This window comes from Cygnus atratus, chromosome 1, assembly GCF_013377495.2.
Source record: "Cygnus atratus isolate AKBS03 ecotype Queensland, Australia chromosome 1, CAtr_DNAZoo_HiC_assembly, whole genome shotgun sequence".
Classification (NCBI taxonomy): domain Eukaryota; kingdom Metazoa; phylum Chordata; class Aves; order Anseriformes; family Anatidae; genus Cygnus; species Cygnus atratus.
The window spans coordinates 68,631,885-68,649,570 of NC_066362.1; the positions used below are offsets into that span (position 1 = coordinate 68,631,885).

The 17,686-nt window shown below is 35.3% G+C and overlaps 1 protein-coding gene across 1 annotated transcript in view; it reads right to left on the bottom strand.

Annotated features, from left to right (window-relative positions):
* PLCZ1 (phospholipase C zeta 1) overlaps window positions 1–17,686 on the bottom strand; it is a 50,225-nt gene that overhangs the window by 9,295 nt on the left and 23,244 nt on the right. Inside the window, exons 7-9 of the mRNA XM_035550833.1 lie at window positions 15,148–15,375; window positions 12,709–12,865; window positions 11,004–11,120 (exon numbers count right to left, since the gene is read on the bottom strand). Coding sequence (XP_035406726.1) covers window positions 11,004–11,120; window positions 12,709–12,865; window positions 15,148–15,375 — 502 coding nt within the window. The remainder of the gene's footprint in view (window positions 1–11,003; window positions 11,121–12,708; window positions 12,866–15,147; window positions 15,376–17,686) is intronic.

Consider the following 17,686-nt stretch of genomic DNA (forward strand, 5'->3'; position numbering starts at 1 on the left):
TTGTTTAAAAAACAACATTGACAACAACAACGCATGCGCTCTTGATTTGAACTGCATGCTAATGAAGGCACTTGCATAGATTCTGTGGCAATATGCAAAGCTTTAAGCCTTAAAACTTTAAGCCTATTTTACCTTTGACAACAGAAACTAGGCTAAAATATTCATATTGTCCAGTGCACTCTATAAACATGTTGCCTTTTTTTTTTTTTTAATAGGGCAAGTGCTCTTGTGGCATAGTTTTGGCAGTGATTCACTGTTTGTTCTTATGACTCAACACACCTTCCAGAAGCAGACTTAAATGTGGTTCTGTAAGACCCTTGTTAAATGGCAATGGAGTTATCAAATGCATTGATTCAAGCAATGCAGTGGATTCTATAGAGCTGCAACCCTGAAGGCTCCTTGAAGCCTACATCCTGGCATGATTTACAGATAACTCAAGATCTCTCAGTCCATAGGTAATTCCTAGGCCACAGTTTCAGAATAAGGGGTTTAAAAAATGTGACTGAAATAAGGTAATTCAAACAGTCATGGCTTCAAATAGCAGCAAAAAATAAATGTATTTGTAGCTTCCACATGATGAAACAAATTACATGATTGCACATAATGAGACTGTTGCTAAATTTGTCAAGCTTTATAAGCTACTAAGCAGGAAAATCTGATTTAACAACAGAAACAAGCAAAGGAGAATACTTTATGTTTAATCATATTAGGAAAATTACTTCACACAAGTGAATGTCAATGCTATTATGGGCTGGTATCTTCAAACATCAACACTATATTTTTACTTAATTTAATTTTACCTTAGAATAATTTAAAAACTCACTGAATAGTAGTTTTAATCTACCTACTGATTTCCTTGTATTGAAAGTTGTAACCTGATTAAGGTACGTAAATGCAAGATTCTGTGTTATATTCTCTGAAATACATACCTCTACTACAATTGTTTGTAAGGTTCATAGCTGCCTGGGGTCCCCTCAGAAAATGCTTTATGTTATACTGTTGTTTTACAGTTTTTCATTTTAATCAGATGCAGTTATAACCCTTCTTGAGAAATGGCAAAGTTCATATATTAAAGCCTATGTTTTCCATTGCCTAGCAGTGTGGTCTTAGCAATCTCTTTCTGCAAGGAAGACTGAATTTCTACCCAATGTTTCATCTCAGTTTTGCTGAATTCAAGAATAGAACTTGTAGTAACATGCTTTGTGCTGCTGTTTTATTTAATGGTAGAGATTTTTAATGCATTTATGAAGCAAAAGATGAAATAATCCCTAATACAGAGAGGAATACAATGGGTATATTTTGTTCCAAATCTTTGTATCAGAAACAGTTAACTGAATTAATTCCCGCAACTAATTGCAGAACTAAGCACAATCTAAATAGTCAAATCCAACACTTTCTATATGTACTACCATTCAAGACATAATTAAGTTTTAGACTAAAAGCAACAGCTTTTGAAAACCAAAGTGAAAACTGGTGATCTTAGATTTCTAAGTTACTATGATTTGAAGGCAATTGAGGAAAACTGCGTATCTTTTGCCTGTATTTGAGATGCTGTCTCTCAATTAATATTCCTATTTCAACTTGAATTGACATTTTTTATTTTTTATTCTTTTCTTCCTGGTACTATTAGCTGCTGCAACCCTGAGGTTTAATATATTCTCTGCATTTAAAATGGAAGATTTTAAAATGGATAAGTACACATTTATCACGAATTTTCCCTAAAATGAGTTACTTAATTGTATTTTATGCCATTTAAATCCATCTCAAAACATCTGAATTCTATGCAAACTCCAAAAATATCATATGTAAAAAGCACTCAGTGCCAATGTTCCTATCCCCATGATTTCCTTCACTCATTTGAGTCTAAAGAGATATAATACATCACACTTCCAACCCTTTGATCAGTCTTGTTGTTATCTTCTCACTTCTTTCAAGTTGTCTGCTTAATGGGCTGCTCACAATAAGTGCTATACTCCAGGAAAAGACTCATGAAGGCCAAATAGCAGCAGAACCATCTTCTGTGTCTTAGATATCCAAGATCTGAAGTGAGTTCCACAGACTAGGAAACACTGTGAAAACAGGACCACATCCTAATGATCTGGCTTATTTTGTCATTGGTTATGAGATGATATATGACTGGATTTGAAGATATCTCCTGTATTCCATGTTAGCACTCCCAGATGGGCATTGACTTTATCCTCTCTTCTCCCATGTGACTCACAGCTGAACCCAAAACATTAATGTCCAAATATACAGAAATATTTTCATAAATCTTTACATGACTGGATAGTCCATATTACTTTTTTTTTTTCAGTGATGTATGTGTCTTTTAAAAGATTGCATCCTCAGACTGAATAAAAATCATGCTGAGTATGATTCTAACTGAGTAAGATCAAAATGTGGATGAGAACGGAGGACATTCAGTCATCAAATTACTTTGAAACCAACTGCAGACATTCGATGTAAGGATAAACCATAAAATGATGACAATTTGTCAGCTGTTATGTATACCAGGAAGCAAACATGCGTTTAGCAGAAGCAGCATACACAACAGGAGGAACTCTATCAGTAGTGAAAAGATTCTGTCAAACTAAAATACAATAATATCTTCATCATCTGAACAATAAATATAAAACTAATTTCTAAGCCCTGTGCGAACATTAACTATCACGGAATTCTCAAGTACGAAGAATATTTCCCTTTTAGTATATTGAAAATATTATTCAATCTACAATGCATCCTGGTGGAGTTTGCTCCAATGCATACTATAATACCCTGAAAACCCTTCTTACTAATGCCAGATGTACAGAAGATAATATGTTCTATCACAAATAGGCAATAACACATAATTCGGGAAAACAGTGGAACACACTGGTTTTAAACATCTTTTCCATCTGGGTCTATCTGAGAAACTAGAAAAAACATCCAGCATAATTAAGACTCTGACAAATTATAGCAGCCTCCTCAGGCTGTTCTGAGCCTGAGCATTACTCGCTATTGTGGTCCTGCCTTGACATGTCATGCTGATTTCTGTTGCATTCTCCAGGTGCTTGTAAATTAAGGCTGGTAGAAACACCATCCAAAGTCAGTCTTTTAAATATCCTCCACATCCCCTTTGCCCTAGGCTTAATGAGTTATTGTGTTTTGTGTTTTGTTTTTTTTTTAACCTTTATGGTGCTTCAACCCTCTTGCCAAACCAGTGAATGGGTGAGATCCCATCCAAACTTTATGAACAAGTCTGACTGCCTACCACAAAAAGTATACAAGGATTTGTTTCCTTACCACACTCTTCACTCAACAGTATAAATTTTGACATACCAACTATATCTCATCTCTTTTTTTGATCAAGGAATTTGGTTAAACTGTATGTATTTCTTCTTCTTACAGAATAAAACAAGCTTTAGCTATTCAGTCAGAAATTATTATTTCTAGCTTTACTTACCACATAATGCTTATCACTTTGCATTTTGAAATGGATGCTCTCATTCTACAGAAACTTGATTTATGAATGACTCATCATAAGGTATTCTGCTGTAGTAAGAGCAAACTGAGTGACATGCATAACTGTCAGACACATCATGCTCAGCATATGCAAACAGTCAGCCTGACTTTATCGTCTTTGGGCCAATGCAATACTGTTGCTCTACAGACATTGTCATCAGAAATGTTATGAATTCATTCTAATGCTTATAATTGCTGATGTTGTTCCTACATAATTACACGTAGCTCTATTGGAAAATAGATATCAGGTGATTAAAAATCATCCATTGTCCATTACCCAAGAATATCTACAACTGGTTTCAATTAGGGATCCTTTCTTGTGAGGTTCTCATGGGAAAAGTAACTAATGCATTTCTGATAAACTATCAAATCTAAAATCTATTTTTTAAATGTATTTATTTAATTAGTGTGTCAGACTGGAAGTTACACTTCAGTGTAAGTCTCAGCATCTTTTGGTTGTCATCGCATTTACTTCACACATGAAATAGGTACTTTTTGAAAATAATTTTTTAAATTTGCTTGCTTTGTGTTTCTTGGCATAACACAGCATACTATCAGCTTCCCTTCCCTGTTTCAGTCTGACTTTCTAACACAGCATTTAGAGCAAGGTCAGCAAGGAGTTCAGAGACCATTGTGTCCCTGCAGTTTCTTCTGTCTTTTAAATTGACTAGATCTCAGGTAAATTATTTAGTGTTCCATTAGTTTTCTGCAGTTGTGGATTTAGTGAAGATAGCTGGAAAAAAATATTTTCATCAATGCTGCCAACAAAATGCTGACAGAATGAAATTTGTGTGTTTCTTTGCTTTTAAGTTACAGCATTTATTACCCCATCCAAAAAAAAAAAAAAAAAAAAAGAAAAAGGCACAACTGTCTAAAAAGAAGCAGCCTTCAGAGTAACCAAGACCTTTGTCATAAACATGGCAGTTTCAATCTTAATTGAAAACACCTTCCAGCCCATTGATCCATACCAACAGAAAGATAAGTGTATTTAAATGGCTTCATTTATCAGGGAGATATTATTCTACCTAACTCGTCTATACATGAGTTATCCGCCCTACTAGAGCTAGTGAGTATCTAGTCAATGAAGTTTAAGTGACAATGTAACAAAAAGTGGGTCCATACTTTAGTATGAGATTAATCATGTCCCTGGAGTCTGTAATTCTAATTGCTGTCCCCTTGGCTTCGGAACATCTGGGAACAGACAGTAAGATGTGAAGAAAACCTTTTAGTTTAATTTCCATAAACCATTGCAGCCTGCGATCTATTATACCTGTGGATTTTTTTCAACTACATGACTTTGTTAATAATAAGCACACTTTGTTTGATATCATATTATCTTTCCAGAACAGACTATTCAACTGCATTAAGATTTAAGTCATTTGTGCAAGATTTAACTTTCACTTCCTAAAGATGAATTTTTGGACTGCAAATTAGTAAGAAAGTAAAAACATAGCTATGTAACCCCTTTCTGTGAGCCAGCAGGTGACCTATGATGACTAGTCCTATCCTTGAAACCTCAACTGAGATGGAGTGGGAAATGAAAAGATGCTTTTTTATGCTTTCTGCTTTCATTCTTCCAGGGCATTGGTTGTGCTGGGAGCTAGCAGGAAATTCTCTCCTGTCTTCCTTACAGAATCATAGAATCATTAAGATTGGAAAAGACTTCCATGATCATCTGGTCCAACAGTCTCCCTACCACCAATATTACCCACTAAACCATGTCCCTAAGAACCACATCTAACCTTTCCTTAAACACCCCCCAGGAACGGTGACTCCACGACCCCCCTGGGCAACCTATTGCAATGCCTAGCTACTCTTGGAGAAGAAACTTCTCCTATTTCCAACCTGAAAGCACACTCTCCATGACTCAGCTGTGGGATAAGGCCACAGCAAGCCCAAACAAAGAACAAGCTAGGATACCTGCAAGAACAGCCTGGGTGTGTTTTTGCCATGAGGTGTACGATGTGTCAGATTCATCTCCTGCTTTTGAGCAGACGACCCATTTCAGTTTGAGGACAAAAATCTGTAACCAGTTCTGCAAACACAGCCAAGGTTTTGTTTAATGGATGGAGACTAACTATTAGACTTTTAGACGTGGAATGAACAAAGATGAAATACTGTGATGTATCTGTCTTTCCCATGTCATAGACATTGTTTAGAGTTGTCATCTGCAAGGTTTTAAGGATCACAATGCTAGATTCAGAGTGCTCACTTAGTATCTAACTGCAATAGCACATACTGTGAAGAGCTGTTAAGGCATTCTAATAACTTAACCAGACACACAAATAAAAACATTAAAGCATGTCACTTCACAGATTGCACTAGAAATTCAAGCAGCAACAATTCAAAGCTATAATGCAATGACTACTATTTTTTTTTCAGATAGAGCATTATCAGTTGAAAAAGGCATGTTATAGAGCTAGCTTTGTACTTTTGCAGTGTTAGGAAAAAATCCAGTAGAAATCATAACCAAAAATAGAAAATGATCATACTGATAAACTAAGCATGTTTATAAATAGAAAAAGTAGTATCTCACCATCTTTTAATTGGAAGAGTCTGTATTTTTCATTAAATTCTATTCCATTATTTTATAAATTCCTTTACTAAATTTGACACTCCATCACATATTCTAAAGGATATAGTGTTTATTAAGATTGTGGGAATATCTAAACTTCCTATGACCAAACATAATTTGTTAAATCGATTTTAGGGGGAAAAAAAAAAAAAAGAGAGAGAGCAGTTCTGTTGTCTCTAGTTTTGCCATTTTTCCTGAGAGAAAGCTAAATACAGTTTGTATACAATTATGTAACAACAGAAAATTCCAAAGTAAATTAGTGAACTTTTGCTCTCTGTTTTATTTAAGACGCTTTCCAAAATCTGTCTCATCTTTAAGTTTTCACTCGCTCACAATCCTAGTTAAGTCAAACTGATGGTCAGTTCCATCTGCACAGGTGAGATATACCAAGATCTGAATAAATGGTTTTCATTTCCCTAAATAGCTTTAGAGGTTACATTCAAAACTATGTAGAGAGTTCTTTTTCACTTATTTTTTCATCCAATAATTTTTGTCATAATATTGCACACAAAATTTAGCCACATGACAGATGTGATAAAATTGCTAAGCTGCATTTCAATCTCACACACCAAAACAAAACCTTCGATAAAAAATTCCATCATACAAGCAGTGGAACCTTCACAGTAGCATATAAATTTTTATGAGTGCTTCAGAAAACATATGCTCTATACTGGCTCTTCTAAAAAAAAATCCTGTACCTGCCATACTGTGGCTTTCCCATATAACTTACAGAATTTTTTGGTCAGTACTGTGGGTTGCTGTGATATATGAGAAAACATTTCCTACTGCATGAAAAGGACATATTCAAAAGGATATTTAGTTCTTCCTCTTTTTATGTTTCACTGAGGTTTTGTTTTGGTTTGTTTGTTGTTGTTTTTTGTTTGTTTTATTTTGTTGTTTTGGTTTTTTTTTTTGCTTTGCTTTTCTCAACCAATATAAAACAATTGATATCTGTTTATTTAAATAACTGTCCTGAAATTTCTTTCCATGCATAAATCCTTACTTTCCATTTTATTTAGTAAATAAAAGGGAGATATGGATATGCCAAACCAGTTCTTTCCAGTGCTACACTGCAGCTGTATGCAGGAGGCATACTAATTTTTCCAGACTATAAAAAGTTATTGTGGGTATTTTTCTCCATAAGACCTCTTTGTTCACAAAACCTATCCTGTTCTTACATGACTCAATTTTCAGAGAATGGGCACTGAGTGCACAGTGATATGGAAAAGCGATTTTGTGGGAACTCTGTGCTTTTTACTGTGGTTTTTAACTCGTCTTCCTCTGAAAATTAGGTTTACACAGTTACATAATTCTCATCGTCAGTCCCAGCAAATCTTGAGCCTGTTGGCTCATTCCATCCCGGTTTAGCAGAGTGCCAGACTGCTCCGAGTTAATATGTTGCAACCAGTTTAGAGAAAACTGATGGCAAGATACAGCAGAGTGCACTGTTTGGGGTTTATCAGTAATGAAAGTGAAGGAATTACTCAGATTTCATCATTTACAAGATGCAGAGGCCTGGAAGGCAGTATTATATTGAACAAAACCTGTGATATTTATCTGCCCAGCCAAAACACTTACAGATGTTAGAGGAACTTAAAGGTAGGAGGGAAGGTTAACCTAGCAGGTGTGTGGAGAGTTAAAGGAACTGAGGAAGGGTAACGGGACAGGAGAAATCTGAAAATCCCATGGACTGGAGGGAATACTTACATGCATGGGATAGAGTGCGATGGTAGGGGGACAAAGGGGTTTGTGGGATATATGAACACAGGACAGACATAGAAATTAAAACATCTGAGTTAAATCAGAGGAAGAGCATCAGCGGAAGGTTCACTGAGTGAAGTTTTGAGAGCTGCATTTTGGAGTGCAGTCCCATTTCTGCCAAATGGTTATCTAAAACAGATTAGGGAATCAAGACTGGATCTGGCATGGCTTAGAAATGATATATGTGAAGACTTGTAATCAGCTTATTCCCATGAGAAAAATGTTTCTTAAATGAAGATGCAAGTGATCTGACCAAGAGGGCAGATCTAACCACTTCCTGCATATTTTTAATTCTTCCAGGAAGGGGCTCAAAGCCCCTGTACAGCAAAAATCATATGTTTGGCATACAAATCTTTAGAATGACTTTGCATTAAAGTATACCATGAGTTAATGGTCAATGTAATTATTATGAGAGACTTCAGTCCTGTCTGAGATCTAACAAATGGATATTCTTTAAAGAGATTGTTGCTGAGATTTAAAGGCTAGAAATAAAACTAGTAAACTGCAGTATGATAAGCCCGAGAGATGATTCAATTCAGAAGTAAGGACCTCAGGCCAGTGCTTCCTTTAAGCACGAAACAAACTTACCAGTTTCTAATAGCAATGCAGATAGTACAGAGAGAGCACAACCACAAGTAAATAATCCCACAATAACAAGACATCAAGTTCAGTGAAGATTAACCTCAAAGACAGAATATAATGAAACCAGTTTCAAATGGTGTGGTAATGGCAAGATACTTCCAGCAATAGCATAGCCCAAGACCAAATCTGTACCATAAATAAACATCCATAACAGCACAGATACAAACAAAATTTATACTAACTAGTAATTTTTTACTCCCAGTATGGCTGTTAAATTATACCACAACACAACAGTGAGGATGGGAAGCAGAATTTGTAACAATGAAAGAATTATGGGGGGTCTGAGTACACTTCAGTTCTTTCACCGAACAGCCAGCACTGAGTGGAGAAATTCATGCAGCCTCCCTAGTCATTGCTTCCTACACTACCTCAGCTGTGCAGCACTGACTGCATGGCCTAGCTTGGTTATGGGGACAGCAAAAAGTAAGGAATTTAGGTTTGGGGCTGTCCTCCACTGCTTGCAGTCAAGGCCACAGGAGTGGGAAGAGCAATCTCTCAGTGACAGCTGTGGCATGATGCTCCTTCCAAGTAATGCAACTGTAGAAGAGTAATTGGGGATACAGTATAATATTAATGTGCATGATTGATTGGAAAAAGCACACTATTAAAATCAGTTCTGAGAAGGTAACTTGAAACAGAAGGCATTTTGATGCTGAGAAAGGAAACATGTCAAAAAGGAAGCCTTTTGCAAAGGTTCCCATGAGCTCCAGGGCCCTACCGGAGAGTGAAAGCTGTGCCTGTCTCTGTATGAGTGTGCATTGTATTGCAATAAAGTGAGACCATCCCTTTCACTTCTCAAAACTGGCAGCCTATGGCAAACTGCCCTGCTCACCTCACAGTCTCCCTGAGGTGTCCTTGCTATAGTCAAAATAAAAGACAGAATATATATACAGCTGCAAAAAACTGCTCTCTACTTCATCCAAGGCTGAGGAAAGTTTAAGAGACTGACTTAAAAAAACATTTTGTAACTGAAATTGTTTAAACTGAAGAACAAAAAGATGATGCCACTAAAAGGGGGAAAGTGCTTACAGGTGAGAGGATTTTCCAAGCCTGCTGAGGAGAGAATTCACGCCTAGTTTTAACACCTTCAAATTAAAAACTAACTTGAACTGAAGAGAAAATAAGTTATTGCTATTTCATTGCTCAAGGAACAAACATACTTTGAAATACATTGAAAATGGAGACACGGAATTTACTTTGCATATACACAATCACTGAAGACAGTGGCAGCTGTGCCTTGGTATTCTGATGATCAGAAGTGTTTGAGTCCTTCTTTGCAGTAGTAGCATATCATAATCTGGGAATTCTGGACACCAACAGTAATTGTTGTGCCCACAGCTCCTGCGTTGCTGCCCCTCCAGTCACACAAAACCACTGGCAGTCCAGCAGATGGCTCAGATGAGGATTTCATTACTGTGTACATTCCTAGATCACACACATATACCTTTCCATCACCTCTTGTAATTTAATGCTATAGGGTAACCTTAGCCAAAAGCAAAAGCAATTGCATTCCAACAACTCCTACATTTAGCTAAACAAGCAGCAGCTTCTATTCTCCACAGGGAGTGCTACACCTCAGTTGGAAATGGATTAAATAATAATAAAAGGGGAAAATAAATAAATAAACAAACAAATAAGCTACCATTCCCATGTTATCCTATAAACATGCTCTGGTGATACCTTAGCCACAGCTGACAAATAAGCAGAGGTTATGGAGTTTGATTAATACAGATTGCAAAAGAATGTAATCCATTGTAATTTTCTTGAAAGGAACATTGCAATTTTTTTTCTTGTTCTGGAAGTACACTGCTTAATGAGCAGTGTGCTAACTTCTACCTCTAAAACTAAGGTAACATAGTTAACATAATAATTTCACCCCAAGCAGACAGGCAGTAAAATATGAATTATTCTTTAGACTCTCCATGCAGACAGCCACAAAGAAATATCACAGAATTATTAATAAAAAATGAAGTTATATGAAGTAAAATAAGAAAGTTATATCTTAGCTCATGAAAGTTGTTTATATATGTTTTCACTACAGTGTTTCATAAGATTAAATCATGCTTCATTTAGTCTTAGAGCTGGGAGTAGTACAAACCAAGGTTCAAAGCTTAATAATGTTGTATTATTCTTAACAGTGTTTTTCTCGGTATTCAATAGAACACAAAATCAAAAAACAGTAGTTTAAAGGAATTGATGAACTACAATAATTTGGAAAGTTTGGCATGTGACTATAGCTATTTAAAAAAAAAAAAAAGATATTTATAATTAGTTAGAACATAATTGAAATTAATTACAAAAGTAAATAATTGAAAACAATATTCTTCTTCATTATTCTATATCAGAATTCCCGGATTCTGGGATGTAAAAATTACCTAAATATGTAGACAGAAGGAGAAGTCTAGCCAGTGAGGGAAAAATATGTAACTTATATCTCACAAAAAATATTATGGAAAGGAAAAAAATCTTTTATCTCTATAGTCTCTGCAAAGCCTTGGATGCAACAGTCTGCAAATGTACATACCCATTTGACACCCCACATTCCAGAACTCTTGAGGATTATAATTTGAAGAATTTGCTCTTGTCCCTTTGGGGTAGATTCTTGTAATGAATCGTGAAGTATGTGAAACAAACTCATTACCTGAAAAACAGAATGATAAAACTTTGGTAAGACAAACTTTAAAAAAAAAAAAAAAAAAAAAAAAAAAAAAAGAGATCCTATTTGAATAAATAATAAGAAAAATATAATAATCTGATCCAGCTTTTGTGTGTGTGTATGCTTTTTTGCTTTTTTTTTTTAACATTTCATGGCATTTCTACACAATACAGTAGTATATGTGACACTTTGAGATATGTTTAAGATCCTATTTTTAAACCTTAAAATGTGGGAGTATAGTGCAGATTATTGTTAAAGGTTCAATGACTGAGGATCATTCCTTCAAGGAAATATTCTGTTTCTTTACCTTTTTATTAGCTAAATACACGTCTTTTACACTAAAACCCACTACATCTCCTGGAAAATAGGAAAGACACAAAACAGAAAATTTGTTTAAAAGCCCACCCATTCTTGAATTGTTCAATTGGAAAAAAAAAAATCTATCCTAAAACAATTTAAGCTTGATTGCTGTTTTGAGGTTTAAGGAAATTGAATGAATAATCTCAACACCAGTGAGCAGCACTTTTCTAAAATATACTTAATTGGCTACTTTGTAATCTTCAGAAGATGTTAACTATTCAAGTCAGTTGAATTTCTTGCTCCTAGCAGTGTTCCTTCCCCCAAAAAAGGCATAAACCACAAAGATGTGGAAAACCTAGAATGATTTCTATCTAAACTATTCCAGTTAAGTGATTAAATAGAAAACTTTACACTTTCGGGATCACCATTCTGATACTTTCCATCCTCTCCCTGCTCCTTTATTTTAATACAAAATACTTTTAGATTTACAAAATTGCTAGACGGACCAGAGAGAACTTTGACTATGAACAGCTGGCAAAAACCTACTTGCTTTAATGCCGTTCAGAACCATTCACCTAACCAACCCTCGATTCATCTCCACAGAGAAGTGAGTGGCAGCTGGACTGGTCCTAAATGAATGGGCTTGTGGCAGACTTCATTCTCGTGTTCTTAATACTCCCTGAAGACTGCCAGCAGACAGCTGGAGTTAAAACAGCAGAAGCTGCACCAAATGGAAATATCCCAACACAGAAGGAGTTTTGAATAATCCAGCTTGGCCTGTGTGAAAGATGTGGTGCAATGGAACAGACTGCTTGCTATGGGGTTTATTCATTCTTTCATGTGATTTCTTTTATCTGCAGTTATCATCAGAGCCAGGGGTACTGCATGTTCGACTTCATTGAGGACTACAAACCATGTAAGGAGGAGAAAACTGTTCCTTACATTTTCAAGTATTGACTGTAACTTTTAATTAATTTCATGGAGGAAAAAATGAATCAAAAGGTATTCATGCATTTCGTATACTGTGTAAATATTTGTTCTTATAAAACTACATGAAATTAAAACAACTTTGAATTTCAAATTTGCTCACAAAACCCACTGAAAACATAAAAATGCAGTTCAAATGATGAGGTATTTCTAAAACAATCTTATAGAAACAGCCAAATAAAATTGGACAGTGTTCATTTCATAAAGATTTCTAACCCTTCCAATTCCTAAGCAATGAACCATAGCAACATTGTAACATTTATGTGGTTAAATCAAAAGAAATTACCTGAATGTTTAACAAATTTTCGTGCTTTAACCTCTCCAATTGAATTATTTTCATAGCACTTCTGATTAGCTAGTGAATGCTCGAAGCTTACAAACTTCTCAGATTTGGTATAAATCACAAGGTCTGACAACTCAATGGCAATCTTTATCTTCTTCATCTAATAATCATAATATGAAATAATGTGAGAACACAAAAAAAAAAATCACAATAATGTGTATGTCATGATTTTTCTTAACAATTCAGAAGAAGCATCACATTAGATGCACAAAGCATGGGAAAACATCACAATTAATATCTATTTTAGCTTAAGATATGACTTTTGACAGTAAGAGGTGATCCAGTCAGAGACGAAAAAGGTTATTGTCCCTGTGTTCATCACAGTAGATGTGGAGTGAATGGAGGGATGCTTCCAGGGCTTCCTGGTGCGGTGCTGGACAGCTGTTCGAAAGCCTTAACATTTCCCTGCTTTTGAGACTGGTATATAAACCAAAGTCATTTTCATGGCTTTTTGCAGTACTCATTTAAAACATATGTCCAACTTCATATTCCTAAATACATAAAGTGTTAAGAAAGCTATACTGGTAGGAAGTACTTGGAGAAAGAAAAAAAAGGAGACAGCATTTATGTTAATAACACAAACTCAACTATAAAAAGTAGATATCAGGAGAATATTTTACCACATCAAGCAAATCAGTCATAGTTACATTCCTCTATGTATTGCTCTGAAGTCATGTAAACTCTGTTCTTCTTAATCAAGATGGAAAGTTCTCTAGCCAAAGTCTTTGTTTAGTCTTACTTCATTACCAAAGCAAGCAAAATCAAAGGCTGGTGTACAGTGGAAGTGACTTGAAAATTTTACAAGCATTTTACTTCTTAAACTGAAGTTCTATGTGACCTCTTCATTTGACTTAACATGTACTTATGAGCCAATCAGTGGTAGTAGCCAGAAAAGAGCTGCTGATGTTAATAATGTTTACATTCCATTTTAGCTTTTGAAAGCAAGTTCTCATCTGACATAATAGTAGGAATTGCCAACTCATGGCTCTTAAACCACACAGAATTTAAGCATGTTACTTATTCTGGTGCTACGTCCCAAGAGGAGCAATAGGAGTCTACTGTCACAGAACTGAATAATATAACTCTCTGGATGTGGAAAACAGTGATGCAGCCAAAGCCTACAGTGTCACTAGAGTATCTCAGCTGTGGATTTAAATATTCTTGTGCCCTCCTAATAGAGCAATGGAGTGGGGCTCCACAATAAATACTCCCAGTCCAATAGAGTGGGAATCCAGACACCATGTTCTCTTCTGCCTGTGAAATGTGGCATCTCTGGTCGCTACTGATCAAGATGTATGTGGTATATGTTCTGGTCTGTAACATGACATTACAAATATATGTGACCCTCTTATCCAGAAATTTGTTCTTCCCTGTTCAGAGGATTTCATCCTTCCACAGAATTTTTCCTTGCTTTATCTCCATACCAGGCAGAAAGAGAGAGAAACAAAAATCTTGAAATTCAAATCACTGAGAGAAAAAAAGACACTGAGGAATCCACTGCCTCTCAGCAAAATGCTGACTTCTGAGGAGCATTGCCAGTCTATCTGTATTCATATAATCATAGCATGATTTGCAAAGATGTCTGGATATTAGGTGCTTCCTGCCTGCTTAAAAACTTGAAGAAAGCAGTTTGAAAGCTGGTGGAGTGATGGATTTCCATGGTAGAGAGCTACTATTTGGTTAACAAAATGAGTAAGTTCAATTTGACTATCAGAAAGAAAATTACATCCAATTTTTATAGTGTCTCTTTCAGAAGTAGTATTTAATGTTAAGTCTTTACATAATAAATGTTAAAATACCTTTTCTATTATAAAAAGTGCTTAAAAACGTTTTAGTGCAACCAGAAGTCTACACCTAACTTCATGCATAAATTCAGAAGAGAACTGGGGAATAGGGGAACTGTTCAAAATCTCCAAGACAGACTGGTGGACTGCAGGGTAGAATAGAAAACTGTGTCCTTCATCGTCAGGAGCCACTAGAAGTGTCCTTGCAAAGTTACAGGAGGACCTTGGGACCAACAAGAAAGGTGGGCCTATTGTGTTAGTGAGCACCCAGGATGAGCAAAAGACTTGAAAATGAAAAATGCAGATGCATTTTGTATGGGAGCACAGGGAAGGCTTTCTTTGTTGTTGAATACTAAAATATGCTCCAGTTGGAGTGTCGTGAAACAATCAGGAAAACTCCAAAACCTTGAGCTGGAAATTATTATTTGAAAACATATTACTGTAAGTAATTTTAAAGCCTGCTTTTTAAATGGAGTCTCTATTCTGAGATATAAGGTATATTCCTTCTTAAAAAACAAAACAAACAAACAAAATTTTAAAAACAGGCTGACACAGAGCTATGTGTTTTCTAAATTAAATCAAGATGGGTGTTTTTTACCTTTGCCTTTTTTCGGGGTAGGGATGAAAGTCTATTTTCACTTTTTCTTTTTGAGGAATCACTCTTTTGCTGAAGAGGGGCTTTCTCATCAGTCTCATCTTCTTCTGATGTATATTCCTCTTCAAAAATTTCCCCTGTCTCACCATGACTGTCCTGACCTTTCCTGAGCATAGTTTCCTCAATTGTTCCAACTTTCTTATTTTTTACCAATATTTTGAATTTTAATGCCTGTAGAAAAGAGATTAAATAATAGTAACTAGAATTATGTGTGGATGAATTGTAGATCTTCATATCTAGACATATCAAGATATCTTGTTTAACCCCTTTTCAAAGCTGTTTATTAAGTATAATGAAGTGAGGTAGCACAAAGCAGTGAATATAGTTATAAATGATGCAGATTTCAAAAGCAAGTAAACCAAACAGAAACAGAGACTGGGGATCTAAATAAATAATAGAATGTGAATATCTAACCACACAACAGGAAAAAAAAGAAAAAAAAACCTCTCTCCACCACACAGATATTGAAACTATGATCAAGATTAAGGTAAGAAGTGTCAGAGGTGATGACCAGCTAAAACACAGGAATTATATTTATTTATTTATTTATTTATTTATTTTACTAAGCGTGAATTCATTTTTATATGTAGACATATAGATGTTTATTTTACCTTCATTTGAAGATTATTTTTTTGTTATTCTAACTGCTAAAAAATGCTATTTGATTAGTACATTAGTGCACATCTATTTAACACGTTAGTTTAAAACTTTTAGTATTATGTTATTATTATTGAGAATGGAGTCATGCTGAGCTTACCTATTTTTATGCAAATTAACAGAGCTTGGTAATTTGTTGCCTGAGGGTTTTCTCTGTTTTATGTCATATTTAAATGGACATGTTTCATATGAAGCTGAGAGGACTGAGATTACTATCACTTCTGCTAGAGAAAGTAAAGACCTCTAGTCCATCCAGTAGTTAGTCACCTATCAATAGGGGTTTTCAGAGATTATTAACTTGGAAGTAGAATTTTCCAACAGCATCTTATTCAACCAGCATAGTGCTTTGAAAAACTATACAAATCTTTATAACCATTAGTAAGTTGAATGCTGAAGATATCTCTCATTTTTCTCTGTACACAATTGCTATGATGTTGCACAGCCTTTTTTAAAAAGAATCATCTGAGTATCCAGACATGGATATAGGGAAACGTTCTGCAATTAAATGAAAAGCTAGTTCACAGCATATAGTGCTCAAATCCATGAGTTTTTGGGGAGGAGAGGAGAGGAGAGGAGAGGAGAGGAGAGGAGAGGAGAGGAGAGGAGAGGAGAGGAGAGGAGAGGAGAGGAGAGGAGAGGAGAGGAGAGGAGAGGAGAGGAGAGGAGAGGAGAGGAGAGGAGAGGAGAGGAGAGGAAAGGAAAGGAAAGGAAAGGAAAGGAAAGGAAAGGAAAGGAAAGGAAAGGAAAGGAAAGGAAAGGAAAGGAAAGGAAAGGAAAGGAAAGGAAAGGAAAGGAAAGGAAAGGAAAGGAAAGGAAAGGAAAGGAAAGGAAAGGAAAGGAGAAAAGAAAAGAAAAGAAAAGAAAAGAAAAGAAAAGAAAAGAAAAGAAAAGAAAAGAAAAGAAAAGAAAAAAGAAACTATAGTAATAATAAATCTAAGACTTATTTGAGAAGACTGTACATTATCTTTTTAGACAGTCATGAAGAGGAATATTTGCATTAGTATGTATATAATTTGATTAAGTGAAGGGTTGGATGAAATATAGAATTATTCAAATGATCTTTTTTTTTTTTTATCTAGTAAATTTTCACTCATTGAATAACAAAGTGTTTTTTCACTAGTAAGATCACTACTTCCATAATGAGGGACTTAGGAAAGATGTCATTAACGTTTATTTCCAATAAGATGTCTTTCATCTATGCCTCTGATACTTATAAGTATGAATCTCACTTATGATATAATCTTCACTTTAAAACAGCTATTATGTAGCAGACATTCATCTTTACCTCTGTATACAGGAACTGTCAGTGAGTACCAGAACTTATTCAGGTTCTTGGATAAAGTGATCCACAAAAATATTCCTTAAGACGCAAATGCAATAGTGAAAAGGAAGGCTATACTGTGGGAAAGTTATAGAAACAAGGAACAAATGCTTACACATTAAATAAAGGATAACTGAACTTACATGTGTGGCAAATATTGCACTTTAAGGTATCCATTGAATACATATGAAAAACTTGAATGATAGAAACATACATGCAAAAATGAAGTTTTATAATAGAAATGAGAGCTGTGGGGAATGAAATTGACATTCCATTTATTTAAATTGCTGTCCTCATTGCTGATAGTCTCCTTATCCCTTCAGATCTGGTATTATTAGTTCGTCACTGTGCCAGTGGAATGAGATATCCTATGCTTAATATCTATCAATGCCATGCTAGTGTAAGATTTGATTAGTCTCTCTGCATGGGTGATTCAGAATAAGGATGCCCTTTAACACTTCCTTCATTTCTTATTGATGTACCCATTCTTTTTCTGTGGTATTT